The 19,220-nt window shown below is 50.3% G+C and overlaps 1 protein-coding gene across 1 annotated transcript in view; it reads left to right on the top strand.

The window, feature by feature from the left end:
* MKLN1 (muskelin 1) overlaps window positions 1–19,220 on the top strand; it is a 117,563-nt gene that overhangs the window by 67,098 nt on the left and 31,245 nt on the right. Inside the window, exon 13 of the mRNA XM_088468697.1 lies at window positions 9,276–9,423. Coding sequence (XP_088324823.1) covers window positions 9,276–9,423 — 148 coding nt within the window. The remainder of the gene's footprint in view (window positions 1–9,275; window positions 9,424–19,220) is intronic.

Below are 19,220 nucleotides of genomic sequence, written 5' to 3'. Positions count from 1 at the left end.
TTTGAGATGTGAGGTATAATTCATCTGTACGTACTTCATGAATTTGTTTTGCAAGTCTCCTCACAGAATCACAAGTGAAATAATTAACACCACCTATGGATCTTTTAAAATGAAATGTGTGAGTGAGTAATGACTACACCTGTGCACCTGCTGGATGACCTGGAAAATGTGAACTAATTGGGGCCCTGAGGACCAAGTTTATGAACCACTGTGCTATTGAATATGCTGGTGCTACACAAATAAGTGATCATTTTATATAGCCCTACAAAATAATAACCGAATGCGGTAAATTGAATAAATCATTTGGGTATTCTAAAAGAAGAGGTGCATTAATAAATTTCTCCTTCATCCACTAGGGGACACTGGAGCATAGACTATGGGGTGTAGACTGTGGTAGATTAGAGCCTGGCACTTTAAATAATTTAGAAGTGTGACTGGCTCCTCCCCCTCTGTGCCCCAGTTTTAGAACTGAGCCTGAGAGCCGGTATCACATTAGGCTGTCTCCAGCCTTTCATATTTGTAATCTTTTTTTTTTTTTTTTTTTTTTCTTATGTTTTTTTATAAACCAGCTGTGAGGGCATGCAGACTGCTTGCTGTGTCAGTCTGCCTACTATTGGGGAGACGCCAGGAAGGGCACTGTCACGGCTACTGCAGCCTGTGACACTGACACCAGCTTGTGTCCAGGTTTCCTCGCTGCCCCCTCAGCCCAGCAACCCGGCCGCAGCAGCAGCTCCTGATTAGCATGAGCAGTGGATGTATAGCTGGACTCAGTGACCTGCTTTTGCCACTGCTAGGAGAGACCCTTGGCTGCCTCCCCCCACCCGCTGAATTCCCCACAGAATTGGTGTTTACAAAAGCAGGTGGTGGAGTTAATTGGTTCGTCCTGCACACCAGTAGCGTCATTTTAGTATGGGCTTTCCCGCTCTGCAGAACAGTTGTGTGGGAGTGTATATGAAAGCACGGTGCTCTGTGGCTGTCATGCTGGAGCAGCTCACACACTCCCTTCCTTCCTGTTGGTCGGGGCTACACTTCTGTACGGAGCAGCTCTCTCCTCTTCTATTACTGCAGTGATTACAAAAGCCCTGGCGTGCGCCTCCACCTTACCGGGCCTTTGGAGTGGTCCCACCTCTTGTGGCTGCGGAGTCAGCAGGCCGGTACAGGGGGTTTAAAGGCTGCTTTAGTTAACAGCTCTTGTCAGTCGTACCCTCAGTATAGAGTAAGTGTGTAGTTTACCAGCAGCTCTCCTCTAATAAGGAGACTCCACGTCCCTATGTTCTTACAGCAGCACTGTGATGGCAAACAGAGACCGGTGACTACTTTAGCGGCGGTGCGGCTTCCTCCACTTCCTGCTCGGAGCGCCTGCCTCAGGAGGCGTTAATACATTAACGCTGCAGTGCAGCAGGGATGGACCTACTCTGCAGTGTGTCGGTTCCCCCACGAGGGACCTCCTTACAAGTGCATGGGGAGTGCAGCCTGCAAGAACGCGGCTGTCTCTCGCTTTCCTCTTTAGTGCTGCCTCAACTCCTGTAACACGGGTTGGTCTCCTCTCAGGCTTCCCTCCACCTAGGCGCAGCACCCTCCCCCTCCCACGCTGGGAGTGATTCAGCGCAGAAGGTAGGAGACCAAGAAGATCCAGGATGCCTGTCTGTCTGACAGTGCAAGTACCAGTAGATAGCTGGTTCGTAGCAGAGTGGGAACTAGCCCAATCCCCTCTTGCACAATAACCCAGCATGATGTGGTTTTGAATGAGGGGCCAGTTTGTTTTCAGCCGGTGCTCTTTCCCAGCTAACAGCGATGTGCTGACTGGATACGATCCCACCATTTGCAGCTTGGTGTATTACCCCCTGTCTGGCTTCCCCTTAGATTAAGGCTTGGCACCCTGTTGTTATAGAACTAATTGCCTGATATCGTAGCCTGTGGGCAAGGATGCTCTCCATGGTGCAGGTCTGCCTTATAATCATGTCGCTAGCTACCCTGCCTAAAATGTATGTATAATATCTATACAATATGTGTGTATGTATAGTAGCAGCCGCTGTTCTTCTGCTGTTGCATGCCTCACATTGGCTTGCCTTAAAGAGGGGCAGTACTCCTCCCATGCCTGTATGTGGCAGCACATATACTAAATTAGAGGCTGGTTTTAAAACCTTTCAGTTGTCACCACAGTGGTCTGTGCTAACCTTGGGAGGTTGCATATGTGCATCTATATAGATTTATATCTTATGTGCTCGCTTTGGCAGCACATACACTAAATTTGGACCTGAGATTATATAGCCTAGTGTATAATAGATTTGGTGGCTATATGCACTGGAGCTCATGTACTACAGCTTACCTTGTGATGATCACAAGGACATGCATGTTTTTACTAATCTGTGTTTTAGTAAGAGAACCTGTAGAATTATGGCGTCACACTTGGGGTTCGAGTCTCGACTGTAAACATTTTAATACAGTACACCATTTTAATACAGTAAACATTTTAATACAGTACACCGCCCAGTACACACTCTAACGTCTATGATTTCGGGGGGGGGATTCCGGGTTCTCTAAATAGAGAGGTGTGTCCTGTGGCTACCTTGTTTCTACTTCAGGGTCCATAGGGGGTACACAGGGTTGACCTTGGGGTATTGCTGGACCTGGATTCACGGGCACAATGCAGTTAAAGCTTTTGCTGCTCCCAGCATGCACTTTGGTCCATCCTCCTCCTATACCCCGTCCCCGAGCCACAGGCACCTCAGTTTTAGTTGGCGCACGGCTGGAGTCGGGTCACCCTGATGCGGTGGGGCTGCATAAGCCACCCCTAAGCTTATTTTTATTTTGTAAAGAAGATGATTTTATTTATTTTTACTCTTCAGAGCGGCAGCATCGGACTGTCCATCTGGACGTCCATGCTGCCGCTCCAACAGCCCCGCTGGCGTTACTACGCCAGTACTGATCTGGGGATTGCAGCGGGACCCTGGAGTCAGTACTTTCGTGGCTCCGGGAGCTCCCACTGACTGCTGCTGGATTCTACAGGGCCAGGTAAGCCGTGTGCAGCGCTTCGCGCTATGCGCGGGGGATAAAAATGCAGTGTTTAGCCGCTGGTCTCTGGGTACCTCTGGAAAGGTGCAGTGAGTAACTTCCTGCATGGTATGTGACTTTTGCTAGTGCTGCTGTCTGTGCTAATTTTCTGCTGACTGTCATCTTATACCTATCCCTTTCCTTCTCCTACGGCCCGCGGGTGTGTGGGGGAGGGATGTTCTTTCTGTGTACCTCACTTATGTAAATCTAAGTATTTGTGAGGTCCGTCGCATACAGTGGTGTGCTACTCAGTGCCATATTGTGGGCTGTTTGTGATGCATACTTGGGAGTGCGCAGGTGTTATACACCTCACCGCTTTTTCAGTGATACATAGTTATTGCAAAGTTATTGTGTCATATCTGATGAGGAGAATGAGCGCTCCGTAGCTCCTGTGTTCCTGCCGGCGCTGTTCGGCAGGGGTTGATGGGGTGGATTTGTCTCAGGACGGTCTGTGCAGGCGCTGCCAGCTGGTACCTGGTCCCTCTAAACCCCCAGTGGCGCAGGATCCTCCTTGGGCGATGTTTTCACAAGTGCTGGCGTCAATTGCGAACAGTCTTGCGGTCCCTTCTAGGGCGTTGCCCCAGTCTACCATCCCCCATTCACAGGGTGTTCCGCCTTTGTTGCAGTCTCCCCCCGGGTCTCAGACTGTGGGTCCTTATTCGGTGTTGCCTGTGTACTTAGTCTCCCACAGTGACGCAGCAGTCAATGGTACCCTTTCAGGGGTATCATCAGGCGGTACCCCCTCCCTGGGTGGATGTCCTCTCCAGCTCTGTTCAGAGCCTGGCGGCCTCGTCGTCGGCTTTTCAGTCGATGTTACATAGTGATTTGCCCCCAAAGGTGTCCAAGCGACCCGTTCCGGCTTCACTGGCGGCGCAGTACATGGACGTGTCTTCGGATGACGGAGAAGTACATGAGGACTGACTCGGATGCCGGGGCCCAGGAGGTGGAGACTAAGTCCTCCGTTAATGTGCCTGCATTGGTTAGGGCGCTGCGGGCCATCCTTCATATAGAGGAGGATGTGCCGGCTCCCAGGTCGAAGTATCCTAATTTTAAAAAGGCCAAAGTAGCTTTGACTGTTTTTCCCCTATCCGACCAGTTGACTGATCATATGGCTGGGGCCTGGCAGTTGCCCAGCAAGAGATTCCAACCACAGAAACTGTTGGCATCCAACTATCCTTTTCCTGAGGCTCATTGCAGGAAATGGGAAACCCCTCCTGCGGTGGATTCCCATGTCACCCGCTTAATTAAAAGCGCTACTTTGCCATTACCGTCTATCTCCTCCTTGAAGGATCCCACGGACAGGAAAGTGGAGACTTGTTTAAAGTCTATATACTCTCTTTCTGGGGCAGTGGCCCGTCCGTCCGTCCATGGCTATCTCTTGGGTGGCTAAGGCCATTGAGATTGGGCCAACGCTTTGGAAGATACCTTTCTGGACGATGTTCCGGATATCCTGAGAGCGTTGATAGGATAGATGAGATGCGGCTTCCTATATTGGGGAAGCATCGTTGGATGCAACCCTGCTGACCTCTAGGGTGTCGGCTGCAGTTGTGTCGGCTCGTCGGTCCTTGTGGCTGCGGTCCTGGAGGGCTGACGCGGATTTTAAAAAGGGCCTGGAGGCACATCTGGTCGAGGGGCGCCCCTTTGGATCCCGGACTAGGTCCTGCTCACAACAGATGCCAGTCTCCAGGGTTGGGGGGCAGTGACAGGCTCGTTGTCACTTCAGGGTCGTTGGACGGCAGAGGAAGCACTTCTCCCCATCAAAATCCTGGAACTGCGGGCGGTGTACAGGACCCTGCAGTCGTCCGGCACCGCTCTTCAAGTAAGGGCGGTTCAAGTTCAGTCCGTCAACGCCACCACGGTGGCGAACATCAACCACCAGGGAGGAACTCGCAGTCGGACTGCGATGTCGGAGGTGTCTCGCATCCTTGCTTGGGCAGAGTGCCACATTTCAGCAATCTCGGCGGTCTTCATCTCCGGAGTCCTCAATTGGGAGGCGGACTTCCTCAGCCGTCATGACGTGCATCCCGGGGAATGGTCTCTTCACCCAGAGGTATTTCAGCTACTCGTGGACAGATGGGGGCTGCCGGAGCTGGACTTGATGGCCTCCTGTCACAATCAAAAGTTGCCCGTTTTACAGGTCAAGGACGAGACGCAGGCGCATGTCCGGTAAACGCGCTGTCGGTGAAATGGACGTTTCACCTGGCGTATCTGTTTCCTCCGCTATCCCTGCTGCCTCGGGTCCTGCGGAAATTCAAGCAGGACGGCGGCACGCTCGTGCTGGTGGCTCCGGCGTGGCCCAGACGTCCTTAATACTCCGATCTGAGGAGCCTCTCCATCGGCGCTCCGTACCTTCTTCCTCAGCATCAGGACCTATTGTCTCAAGGGCCCTGCCTTTACCCAGATCTGGGTCGGCTGTCTTTGACAGCGTGGATCTTGAGACAGCCGTTTTAAGGTCTCGGGGCTTCTCGGGTTCGGTTATTAGTACCATGCTCAGGGCACGCAAGCCTGCTTCAGCACGGATTTACCACAGGGTGTGGCGCACGTACTTTCAGTGGTGTGAGTCCAGAAACTTTGATCCTCAGGTGTTCCAAGTTTCTAGGATCTTGGACTTTCTTTAATCAGGTTTGAACCTGGGCTTACGCCTTGTCTCCCTGAAGGTACATGTGTCTGCGCTGTCCGTGTGGTTTCAGAGAAGTATAGCTACGCTGCCAGATGTTCACACTTTTTTCCAAGGTGTTCTCCGAATCCAGCCTCCCTTCGTGGCTCCGTGGGACTTGGCGGTGGTTCTTCGGGTCCTGCAGGGTCCTCCTTTTGAGCCTCTTGAGTCGGTGGAACTCAAGTGGTTGACGTTTAAGACCGTTTTTCTCCTGGCAATTGCTTCTGCTAGGAGGGTGTCAGAGTTGGGGGCGCTTTCCTGTCGCCCCCCTTTTATGATTTTTCACGAGGACAGAGTGGTGCTTCGCACTCGTCCTGAGTTTTTTTGCCTAAAGTGGCTTCGAAGTTCCACATCAATCAGGAACTTGTTGTACCAGCTTTTCAGTAACCTGATCTTTCAGCTGGTGAGGCTTCCTTGGACGTAGTACATGCACTTAGAATCTATGTGGACCGGATTGCTTCTGTTAGGAAGTCTGATTCATTGTCTGTCCTCTTTGTTGGCAGGCCAACCCCTCCTGTGAAAACCAAACAATCGTTAGCCCGTTGGCTTTGTTCAGTTATTTGTGAGGCTTATGCACAGGAGGGTTTACCTGTTCCAGCCTCTGTTAAGGCTCATTCCACTCATTCTGTGGGTCCCTCTTGGGCTGCTAGACGTTGCGCCTCTGCTGTTCAGCTCTGTAAGGCGGCTACCTGGTCTTCCATTCAGACGTTTTTGCGGTTCTATGCGTTTGACACCTTTGCCTCTCAGGACACCTTTCCCTTCGGGTTCCGGGTTCTCCTTTCTGCACAGGAGCCCTTAGTTGAACTGCTTTGGAACAATCCCAGGTCAACCCTGTGGACCCCCTATGGACCCTGAAGTAGAAAACAAGAGATATGGTAAGAACATACCTTTTGTTATCTCTGTTTCTACGAAGTCCACAGGGCACCCGCCCTGACGCACCTGACTTCATATGAGCTGTGTGGCTGGTCATTGGTTTTCTGTCTCCCATTTCTATGAGTATGGTTGCTTGTGTGTTCCAGTCTTCCTTCGCTCTGTTTTAGTCTCCTCCTCCGGCCTTGGCTGCTTACCAACTGAGGTGCCTGTGGCTCGGGGGTGGGGTATAGAGGAGGATGGACCCAAGTGCATCCTGGGAGCAGCAAAAGCTTTAATTGCGTGGTGCTTGTGGATCCAGATCCAGCTATACCCCAATGTCAACCCTGTTGGACCCTTTGGACTTCGTAGAAACAGAGATAACAAATGTAAGTTCTTACCATATCTCTTGTTTTGTCTGTACATGTATATAAAGATACTGTATGTATTTACATGCGTGCTCCAGGGGCACTAGGTGTCCAGGTACAGCTTTGGCTGCTTTAATTTTCCCAGTTTTTCTTACTGTGTTTCATGCCAGGAAGCTGGTTCCGACTGCACACTTCCATCACTTTTGGAATTTGTCTGTCGTTTGACTGATACCTGGGTTTTGGTTGTTTGTTCCAGTCGAGGAGGATGCTGTTTTCTCCTGGGCTCGCTGAAGGATTCTAGTTGCCGGCTATCTGCTTCCAGAATGGGTTATCCTGCTAGATGAGCCTCTGCAAGCTGTTGTAGTCTCCGATCTCACTTGGGGCAGCCTCCGCTTCTGCCCTGTGGAATCTCAACTAGGTGGGGGGGACTTCCTATGCTTTAACCCTTCCACTGGTTGGAACCCCCTCCTTATATGGACCGCATGATTGATTCTGGCTGATTGTTTTGTAGTTGGCTCTGGCCTTCATGTATACTATGTTAGAGTATTTTGGGACCGGTACAGCTCTGAATATGAATATATGAAAAATAATTTTTTTTCCCTTCTATGACTCTTGTTGGTGCTCTCTGTTTCCAAAGGTCAGGGCTGGTCTGTTTCTGTTAAAATTACTGTATTCTGAGGAAGCTCATCCGCAGTTGGCACCTAGGGATGCTGTTTCTCCTGCTTCCTTCACCTTTGGCTGGAAGTTTGTTCGATTTAACTGCGGTTGTCCTGCACAGAGTTCTAAATCTCTCCTGCACTCTACGGCGCTTGCTCATCAGCTCTTGTTTTTCAAATACCTACTATCAGTGTGTGGTGGTCCCTGTTTCAGCTGGTCGCCAAGTTTCTCGGTGCTTTCCACCCAGGAAGTTAGCTTTGGGAAGTCCCCGTTGTCTATGCTCCTGTGTCCCCTGTGTAATCGGAGAAAGGGATTTATCGGTAAGTACCAAAATCCTATTTCATCCACTAGGGGACACTGGACGCCCACCCAGCGCTGCTTACCTGCCTTCTTGTTTTTGGTTCGTTATTTTCTTGTTGGATGCAGTTCCTCTGCATTATATTGTTGTGTGACGGCATGTGTTCCCTGTAGTGGGTCACTCTGTTCTCCTTCAGTCAGTTTTTTTCCATTCTTCGGACTTCTCCTTCTCTTATTCCTATTGTCCTCAGTTTCCTCTCGGGCTCAGTTTCTTAACTGGGGCTGATTGGGCATAGAGGGGGAGGAGCCAGTCACACTTCTAAATTATTTAACGTGCCAGGCTCTACTGTACCACCGTCTATACCCCATTGTCTATGCTCCAGTGTCCCCTGTGGAATCTGAGAAAGGGATTTATCGGTAAGGACTAAAATCCTATTTTCTTGAATAAACTTCTTCTTGAGCCTGTTTTTGAAGAGATGAGACCTCCTTGGAGTAAGCGAGGCAGCATGTTCTAGAGAGCTGGGGCCACAAATCTAAAGGTTTTGACACGCACACAATTTTTTGTGTGTGTGTATATATAATTTAGTCTGTGTGGCTTTTTTTTTTTTGTAGTGCTTCGTTAAGATCTCTAACAAACTCCTCTTCAGGGGAAGAGTGCATGCAATGCTTTGCATAATCCATTCAGGTGGTATGATATAATTGGCACAAATTATTGTAGGTATTTTCCATAATGCATTTAGCACAGGCATGGGAACTGGGCCCTTGCACTGGATTGCATGCCATCTTGCTTTAACAGAGGAGAACTCAACTGCATGTAACATTAGACTTTCTGCTAGAGACTAGACTTAATGAAAAGTTTGCTTTTAAATATGGTCCTTGTGAGCCTATAAAGGGGAATATAAGCAGTACAATCCTCTGATATGTTTGTTAGGGTAAACTATATTTTCTGTCTTAAATGTCAGAACAGTTTATTAATCAGATAATTAATTAGATGTTGCTCATTACATGGTGTTGCGAGTCCTTTCCACATCCTTATTTGCTAAAGGTCATCCAGCATCCACAAAAGTGAAAACCGCAGAATAAATGAAGTTACCTGTTCTTGTTGCTTTCTAAATAAGAGACAATGCTACTCTGCATTCACAAAGTACTTTCACAAATGACCTGAATTGTGAGCATTAACTTTCCTTTCTCTCTGTAAACAACCGCATTACAGCTCTGTTAGGTGAGGCTGCAATTGCAAAACCGATTTTAAAATAACTTTTATTAAAGCTGCTTTTTTTATGTGATAGGCGCAGCCAAACAAGCATGCTACAATTTTTTACAATAGAAGAGTTACTTTTTGTTTTTATTTACTGTAAAAAGAGTATTGTATAATTTATTTATTTTTTTTGCAGTTCCAATGACAGGCTTTACTCAGAGAGCTACAATTGACCCAGAGCTGAATGAAATTCACGTTTTGTCGGGTCTTAGTAAAGATAAAGAAAAACGTGAAGAGAATGTCAGAAATTCCTTCTGGATTTATGACATTGTTCGAAATAGCTGGTATGTATATAATTTTTTGAGAAGTGTTCATCTTTTAAAAGTGCTTACTTTTTTTTGTTTTTTTTATATTAAATAATCCAACAAGTAGAGCACATTTGTTAAAACTACTGTCATAATAAATGTAAGGAAGTACATTCATCATTTGCAATGGTTTTCCTTTAATATTCACATACAACATTTAGGGTCTTTCACATGTTAATGTATTTCTCCCCTCTGCAAATGCCTTGCAATTAAAATTCTAATAGATATGTGTCCTTGCTTATTTAGCCTCATTATGCCATGCAGTGCGATATGCCTGGAGTAAGGTCCCGCGCAACTCTAACATCTGTCTTTTATTGCCAAAGTGCAATGTGACTAGGATGCACCAGGAGAATGTGCTGATTAATTTGATGTGACACCTTTTTATCTGTGTGCGACTGAGTTTCTCAATGATCATGCCAAGTGCTACGATGCACGAGCCGCAGCTTTTTTCCACGCCAAGTTCTGTTTACAGACTCTAATTATTAATTTGATGTGACACTTTTTTATATCAGTCTCCTGGGGCATCCTAGTAGCATTGCATTGTAAATTAAATGCAATTTCGGCAAAAAAGACGCTAGCAGAGTCACACAGGACCATGCACACTGAGACTGGCTAATTGGCGCGACTGCAGCAAAGACGAGTGAGGACACCGCTGTACATTTGAATGCCAGAGTTAAGGTCAATATAGAGAGAATGCTGTTTGGTAAAATGTTATTTCTGTACCCTTCATCCACAAGTCCTGACTTTCTTCATTTTACAGAAGACTGTGCTAAACCAAATACAGTTCCAAGATGTTCATGATTAATTGTGTTTTCAAATTAGATTTTTGTGCAGCTGACTGTTGCATGGCCAAACCATTGTACTGTAGATATCTTCTCTAAATCTGTATGTTTCAATTTAAGATATGATTAAAGTATTCTTGTATGTATGCCTTTAGAAGTAATGGGTTTTAAAAAAAATTTTTCTGTACAAGATCTTAAAGCAGCAATCCCATGAAAAACATATGTTTAACATTAATCACTCTAGTCCCACTTTAAGAAGCAATTTTGTAACTACCTTTTTTCCCTTTTGTTTATTTTTCACGCTGACATTACTGATAATTACAATTATGTGCACCATGCTCTTTCAATCCTCTGCAGCAAGTTGCAGTGTTACAATTTAGATCAGAGGTTCCCAAACTGGGTGCTTTGGCACCCTGGGGTGCCTCAGAGCACTTGCAGGGGTGTCTCAGGTTGGTGGTCCAGTACCAAATCAAATTATTTCTTCTTCGGGATCCATAGGTGGCACATAAGGGCTGGTCACCAACAGTTAAGCTTTCAACTGCCAGGATCCACCGTCCCTCCCCCATAAACCCCGCCCCTGAGCCTGAAGCAAATCCGTTTGCTTGGTGTCCGGCAGGAGCTCAGATCTCCTTTTATAACAGTGGCCGCCTTATGCAGCCCAAGGCTTTATTTTACGACTTCTGTGCTGCCACTCAATCACCCCTCCGGGCGCCGCAACTCCATAGGGGACAGGTAAGGCGGGTTACAGCTTGCGGTAGCCCGCGGCTGGGCAGTCTTACCTCCGGCCTCATGGGATAGACCGGAGGTGCTGAGAGTGAACACCGGCCTCGACCGCATGATCCACTAGACCATCAGGGTACATATGGTGTGGTAATCCAGCGTCCTGGGGGGCAAAAATCAGCCAGGGGAGGTCAGCTTTCCCTATTACAGTGGCCCCTCCCCCAGCTAAAGGCGCCATTTCACCGCGATCTGGACACTCTGAGCTGCTCCCCTCCTCAGTCCCCGCCCCCTCAGAGGTCTCCGGCTGCCATATTCTGCCGGTTCAGCCACAGCTCTCTGGAAAATGCTGGGTCCGGTCCCCCTACATAGATTTACCAGGTTATATAGCACTATAGCCTACCAGACATTGCGCCTGAGTAGTTGAATGTAGCGCCCTTTTGCAGTTAGTTTTTTTCTGCATAGTATGTGACTTTCGCTAGCGCTGTCGGTCTGTATGATTTTTCTAATCTGTCAGCATATGCCTTTCCCTTTCCTCTCACTGTAACCCTATCATACCGGTGTATTCAAGGGCTACTATACTTCACTTTTACTTATAAATGTGAAGGCTGCCACATACTGTTTGGTTGCAACTCTACACAGTACCATATCCTGTGGGCATAGGCAGGATCACTATACTGCATACCCATTTGTATACACTGTCGCATAATAGCGTCTACATATCCATTTGTATTTGTTGTATTCTGTCGCATATTAATGTATACTCTGCGACTATGTCTAACAAAGGCAAAAGTAGCAAGCAAGTGACTGCACCTACATTGCTCTCATGCATATCCTGTGCAGCAAGCTTGAATGAGGAGGATGTTGTCCAGGACGGACTATGTACAACGTGTTATATTGCACCAGGTACGTCTTCTGCCCTTGCCCAGGAGCCTCCTTGGACATCCCTGACTCAGGTGCTAGCTACTATTGCAGACCGCCTGGCAGTAATTCCCCCTATGGGGTTGCCTGAAAAGGTACAGGCAGTATCGGTACCTCCATGGGTAGATGTCCTCTCTACTTTGGTACAGAGTCTAGCAACTTCCTACTACAGCCTTTCAAAATATGTTGCAAGGCCTTTCAAATTATGTTGCCCTACCCAGTAAACCTACCAAACGTACTGTGTTGTCTTCACAGTCTACGCAACTTTCATAATCTGAGATATCTGAGGCAGAAGACACTGACAATCTCTCTGATACTGAATCTCCCTCAGGGTAAGGAGACCATCATTCTAAAATTAATATACCTACTTTGGTGCGAGCTGTCAGATCTATCCTCCAAATAGAAGATGAGCCCGCCCCCAAATCAAAGCACCTACTATTTAAACAACAAAAAGTGGCAGTTTCCTCTCTCATCAGCTAGCCGAACACATGGCATCAGCTTGGCAGATGCCTGGTAAGAGGTTTCAGCTCTAAAAATGCATGGCCTATTGTTACCCTTTTCCTACAGCTTATTGTGCAAAATGGGAGGCTCCCCCAGCAGTAGATTCCCATGTTACACGATTGATTTAATGCTCCACATTACCTTTCCCTACAGCTTACTCATTATAGGATATGGATAGAAAGATTGAAACTGGCCTTAAGTCTGTCTATATTCCCTTTCAGGAGCCATTGGCTATTGCCTGGGTGGCGAAAACAATTGAGAGCTGGGCAGATGCCCTAGAATAGTCTTTCTCCCTAGAGGCCTCTAGGGATCAGATGCCTTATATAGCTCACATAAGAGATGCAGCTTCCTATATCAGAGAAGCGACCTTGGATGCTAGTCTCCTGGCCTCTAGAGCATCGGCTACGTCAGTGTCTGCCCACCGCACTCTTTGGCTACGGTCATGGAAGGCGGATTCAGACTCTAAGAAGGCCTTAGAATCATTACCTTACACTGGTGAGGTCCTGTTTGACCCAGATTTAGACAAGATTGTAGCCACTTTCTCAGCCTCAACAAACTGCTTTTCTGCCCTCAGCAACTACTGAAAAGCCTCGGACAACGTCCTTCAGGTCCTTTCATCCCCATGGAAAGCTTAAGGGCCAGTCCTTTCCTTTGCAATCTGCTTTCACAAGGGTTGCTAAGCCCAGGACCATGTAGACCTGGGCCACCCAACAAATCTTCAGCCTGACGGGGCGGGCCTCCCCCCTGGGGGACCCCAGAGTAGGTCGACTTTAGTTTGCCCAGTGCTGGCGTAAAACCACCACAGACGCTTGGGTACAAGAAGTGGTCTCTCACAGGTGCGCCCTCTCATTCCCAAGACTGCCACCCCACCAGTTTCTACTTCAGGGTCCATAGGGGGTCCACAGGGTTGACCTTGGGGTATAGCTGGATCTGGATCCACGGGCACCACGCAGTTAAAGCTTTGCTGCTCCCAGGATGCACTTGGGTCCGTCCTCCTCTATACCCCGCCCCCGACCACAGGCACCTCAGTTTTAGTTGGTGCCCGGCCGGAGTCGGGTCACCCTGTCGCAGTGGGGCTGCAGGAGCAGCCCCTAAGCTTTATTTTAAAAGAGAAATTTTTTATTTTTGTACTTTTTTTACACTTTTAGAGCGGCAGCATCAGACTGTTCTTTAGGACGTCCACGCTGCCGCTCCTTCTCACCGCTGGCGCCGCGACGCCAGTACAGCTCTGGGGATCGCGGCGGGTCCCCAGAGCCTGTACTAGCCGGGCTCTGGGGACTCCCTTGACTGCTGTCGGACACGACGGGGATCAGGCAAGCCGCGGGTCGCCGCGTGCGGCGGGCCGCGGATTCATTATATGCAGTCAGAAGCCTCCGGTCTCTGGGGACAGACTGGAGGCGCTAGCGGCGGCGGGCTTCCCCTCTATAGAGGAATACCCCGCGTGTCCGCTAGACCACCAGAGTAACAGGCTGGTAGCGGGACCGGCAACCCGGGGGTTAATTGCTAGCCAGGGGAGGCAGCCTTCCCTGTCTAGCGGCTCCTCCCCTCAGCTCAGCGCGCCTTTCAACTAGCAGTCTGGCGTCGCTGAGCTGCTCTTATCTCTCGGCCACTCCTCCTCTGAGGTCTCCGGCGGCCATCTTTACTGGCAGGCATCGCAGACTCCCAGGCGGTATTAAGTGGACCGGTCCCCCTGTGTACCTCTCCCCTGCTAAAGGACAGTGTACACAGCGCTATAGCCCTCCCAGACACTGGATCTGGGCGGTTGCTTGTAGCGAAAGGTGCAGTGAGTACTAACTTTTCTGCATTGTATGTGACTATTGCTAGTGCTGCCTGTCTGTGACTTATTCTCCTTACTGTCAGCTTATAACTATCCCTTTCCTTCTCCTACGGCCCGGCAGGTCTGTGGGGGAAGGGCGTTTTTCTGATACCCTCACTTATATAAATCACGTATTCGTGGGGTCAGTCACATACTGTTGTGTGCTACACAGTACCATATCTGGGCTGTTGTGTCGCATACTGGTGAGTGCGCGGGTGTTAAAACCGTAATTCCTCTGGTGATACGTATTTCTTGTGTATTTACGGTATCATGTCTGATGAGGAGACTGAGCGCTCTGTGGCTCCTGTGCTATTTTCCTGCAGACGCTGTGCTGCTGGAGTTGACGGGGAGGACTTATCTCAGGATGGTCTGTGCGGGCGGTGCCAGCTGGTACCGGGCCCCTCCAACCCTCCTGTGTCACAGGACCCTCCTTGGACGATGTTTTCACAGGTGCTGGCGTCTATTGCGGACTGGTTATCGGTCCCATCAGCGGTCTCTTCTAGGGCGTTGCCTCAGCCCACCATCCCCCATTCCCCGGGTGTTCCGCAAATATTGCGGTCTCCCCCCGGGGCCCAGACTGTGGGTCCTTACTCGGGACTGCCTGTGTATGTGCAGTCTCCCCCAGTGACGCGTCAGTCTGTAGTGCCTTTGCAGAGTTTTGCTCCGACGGCTCCTCCGCCTTGGGTGGATGTTCTCTCCAGCTCCGTACAGAGTCTGGCGGCTTCATCCTCGGCGTTTCAGTCGATGTTGCAAAGTGATGTGCCACCAAGGGCGTCTAAACGTCCGGTTGTGAGTTAACTAGCTGCGCAGTTGTCGGACTCGGAAGTGTCCTCAGATGATGGAGAAATCCATGAGGACTCTGACTCTGATGCCATGGGGCAGGAGGTGGAAGCTAAGTCCTCCATTAATGTTCCAGCCTTAGTTAGGGCGGTGCGGCCTATCCTACATGTTGAGGATGATGCGCCGGCTCCTAGGTCGAAGTTTCCTAATTTTAAAAAGGCCAAGGTGACTTCAACTGTGTTCCCCCTGTCTGATCAATTAACGGATCATATGGCGGCGGCCTGGCAATTACCCAGTAAGAGGTTCCATCCACAGAAGAGGTTGGCGGCGAACTATCCTTTTCCTGAAGCTCACTGCAGGAAATGGGAGACTCCGCCGGCGGTGGATTCCCACGTTACACGCTTGATCAAAAGCGCGACGCTGCCATTGCCGTCTATCTCCTCTTTGAAGGATCCCACGGACAGGAAGGTGGAGACTTGTTTAAAGTCCATTTATTCTCTTTCCGGGGTGGTGGCTCATCCGTCCATGGCTATCTCCTGGGTGGCTAAAGCCATTGAGGCCTGGGCCAATGCCTTGGAGGATTCCTTTCCTGATGAGGCTCCGGATATCCAGAGAGCGTTAGTGAGACAGATGCGGGATGCAGCTTCCTATATCGGGGAAGCGTCTTTGGATGCCAGCCTGCTCACTTCTAGGGTGTCGGCTGCAGCGGTATCTGCTCGGCGCTCCCTGTGGCTGAGGTCCTGGAGGGCTGATGCAGATTCAAAAAAGGGTCTGGAGGCCTTGCCTTTTAATGGTGATTTACTATTTGGTCCGGATTTGGACAAAATAGTGGATACCTTGGCTAAGTCCAAGTCGGCTTTCCTCCCTTCGGCCTCTGCGTCGGCTAAAGTGAGGAGCTCTGCCTTTCGGTCCTTTCGGGTTCAGGGTAAGGCCAAGGCCAGTCCTTCTCGAGACATTCGGTGACCAAGGCCGCACCCAAGCCAAAGAAGCAGGCATGGAGTGCTCGGCGCCCTTCTTCCAAGTAGAAGGATAAGCCTGCTGCCTGATGGGACGGGCCTCTCTCTGGGGGACCCCAGAGTGGGAGGCCGACTTCTCCAATTCGCCCAGTGTTGGCACAATACCACCACGGATGCCTGGGTTCGAGAGGTAGTCTCTCAGGGGTACGCCCTGTCTTTTCGGTTCAGGCCACCCCACCAGTTTTTCTGCACGAGTCCTTCTCTGGTCAAGACCAAAGCTGGCCAGATTCAGGTAGCTATAGAATCCTTGCTACAAGCAGGGGTCATTGTTCCCGTTCCGCAGTCTCAGCGTGGGACGGGGTACTATTCTACTCTTTCTGGTGCAGAAACCCAATGGTTCTCATCGCCCTATCCTGAATTTGAAGTCTCTGAACAGATACCTCAGAGTTCCCAAGTTCAGGATGGAAACGTTACGTTCCATCATTCAACGGATTTTCCTGACTCCGGAGAAGGTATCCTCCCTGCAGCTGCGGATACACAGTTGCCTGAGCAGTTGCCGCCTGTCGGTCCATTCGGCTATGAGAGTTCTGGGGTCCATGGAGTCGACATTCGACATGGTGGAATTTGCCCAGTTCCATTCCCGGCCCCTGCAGGGGATGATTCTATCGGAATGGAACGGGTTACCTCACCGGATCCGCTCTCAGATGCTGGTGTTGTCCCCGGAGGTTCGGCAGTCTTTGGCTTGGTGGCTTCAGACAGCGCATCTGGTCGAGGGGCGCCCCTTTTGGATCCCGGACTGGGTCCTGCTCACGACGGATGCCAGTCGCCGGGGTTGGGGGGCAGTGACCGGCTCATTATCGCTTCAGGGTCGTTGGTCCGCGGAAGAAGCACTTCTCCCCATCAACATCCTGGAACTGCGGGCAGTATACAGGGCCCTGCAGTCGTCCGACCCCGCTCTTCACGGAAGGGCGGTTCAGGTGCAGTCCGACAACGCCACCACGGTGGCGTACATCAACCACCAAGGGGGAACTCGCAGTCGGGCAGCAATGTCGGAGGTGTCTCGCATTCTTGCTTGGGCGGAGTGTCACATTCCAGCGATCTCGGCAGTCTTCATTCCCGGAGTCCTCAATTGGGAGGCGGACTTCCTCAGCCATCACGACGTGCATCCCGGGGAATGGTCGCTTCACCCAGAGGTGTTTCAGCTACTCGTGGACATGTGTGGACTGCCGGAGCTGGACTTGATGGCCTCCCGTCACAATCACAAGTTGCCCGTTTACGTGTCAAGGACAAGAGACGCAGGCGCCTGTCTGGTAGACGCACTGTCGGTGAAATGGACGTTTCACCTGGCGTATCTGTTTCCCTCCGATATCCCTGCTTCCTCTGGTTCTGCGGAAACTCAAGCAGGACGGCGGCACGCTCGTGCTGGTAGCTCCGGCGTGGCCCAGACGTCCTTGGTACTCTGATCTGAGGTGCCTCTCCATCGACGCTCCGTACCTTCTCCCTCAGCATCGGGACCTGTTGTCTCAAGGGCCCTGCCTTTACCCGGATCTGGGTCGGCTGTCTTTGACGGTGTGGCTCTTGAGACAGCCGTCTTGAGGTCTAGGGGTTTCTCCAGTTCGGTCATTGGTACCATGCTTAGGGCACGCAAGCCTGCTTCCGCGCGGATTTACCACAGGGTGTGGCGCACTTATTTTCAGTGGGGTGAATCCAGAAACTATGATCCGCAGGTGCTCCAGGTTTCCAGAATCTTGGAGTTTCTTCAATCGGGTTTGGACCTCGGCCTACGCCTGGCCTCTCTGAAGGTTCATGTGTCTGCTTTGTCCGTGTGGTTTCAGCAACGGATTGCTACACTGCCAGATGTTCACACCTTTTTCCAAGGTGTTCTCAGGATCCAGCCTCCCTTCGTGCCTCCGGTGGCTCCTTGGGACTTGGCGGTGGTACTGCGGGTCTTGCAGGGTCCTCCTTTTGAGCCGCTTGAGTCGGTGGAGCTCAAGTGGCTGACGTTAAGACCATTTTTCTCCTGGCAATTGCTTCTGCCAGGAGGGTGTCAGAATTGGGGTCGCTTTCTTGTCGCCCCCCTCTTCTGATTTTTCACCAGGGCAGGGCGGTGCTCCGCACTCGTCCTGAGTTTTTGCCCAAAGTGGTCTCAAAGTTCCACATTAATCAGGAACTTGTTGTGCCAGCTTTTCAGTCACCTGATCTTTCAGCTGGTGAGGCTTCCTTAGATGTAGTCCGGGCACTTAGAATCTATGTGGACCGGACTGCTTCTGTTAGGAAGTCGGATTCTTTGTTTGTCCTATTCGGTTTTCACAAGAGGGGTTGGCCTGCCAACAAGCAAACGTTAGCCCGTTGGCTTTGTTCCGTTATTTGTGAGGCTTATGCACAGGAGGGTTTACCTGTGCCAGCCTCTGTTAAGGCTCATTCCACTCGTTCTGTGGGTCCCTCTTGGGCTGCTAGACGTGGCGCCTCTGCTGTTCAGCTGTGTAAGGCGGCCACTTGGTCTTCAATTCAAACGTTTTTGAGGTTCTATGCGTTTGACACCTTCGCCTCTCAGGATGCATCCTTTGGGCGCCGGGTACTCCTTTCAGCTCAGGAGCGTCCACGCCCTTAGTTGAACTGCTTTGGGACATCCCCAAGGTCAACCCTGTGGACCCCCTATGGACCCTGAAGTAGAAAACAAGAGATATGGTAAGAACTTACCTTTGTTATCTCTGTTTCCACGAAGTCCGTAGGGTCCACAGGGCGCCCGCCCTGACGCACCTGGCTTCAAATGGGCTGTGTGTCTGGTCACCGGTTTTCCGTCTCCCATTTCTGTGAGTATGGTTTCTTGTGTGTTCCAGTCTTCCTTCTCTCTGTTTAGTCTCCTCCTCCGGCCTTAGCTGCTTACCAACTGATGTGCCTGTGGTCGGGGGCGGGGTATAGAGGAGGATGGACCCAAGTGCATCCTGGGAGCAGCAAAGCTTTAACTGCGTGGTGCCCGTGGATCCAGATCCAGCTATACCCCAAGGTCAACCCTGTGGACCCTATGGACTTCGTAGAAACAGATAACAAAGGTAAGTTCTTACCATATCTCTTTTTTCTACACAGGCCCGCCATCAAACCCGAGCAGGGCCCTGCTTATCCAGAAAGCCGTTCAGTCCTGCAAGCGTGTGTAATAGTTCCAGTTCTGCTATCACAGTGAGGGAACGGTGGTTATTCTACAGTTTCTGGTGCCTATTCCCTCCAGTCTCCCTTCTTCCTTGAGTCCTTCGGAAGTTCAAGCAAGACGGAGGCACTGTCCTGCTGGTGGCTCCGGCCTGGCCC

Source organism: Taudactylus pleione, unplaced genomic scaffold (genome assembly GCF_031769625.1).
Source record: "Taudactylus pleione unplaced genomic scaffold, aTauple2 ptg000086l, whole genome shotgun sequence".
Lineage (NCBI taxonomy): Eukaryota > Metazoa > Chordata > Amphibia > Anura > Myobatrachidae > Taudactylus > Taudactylus pleione.
This window is presented reverse-complemented; position numbering and strand designations above follow the sequence as displayed.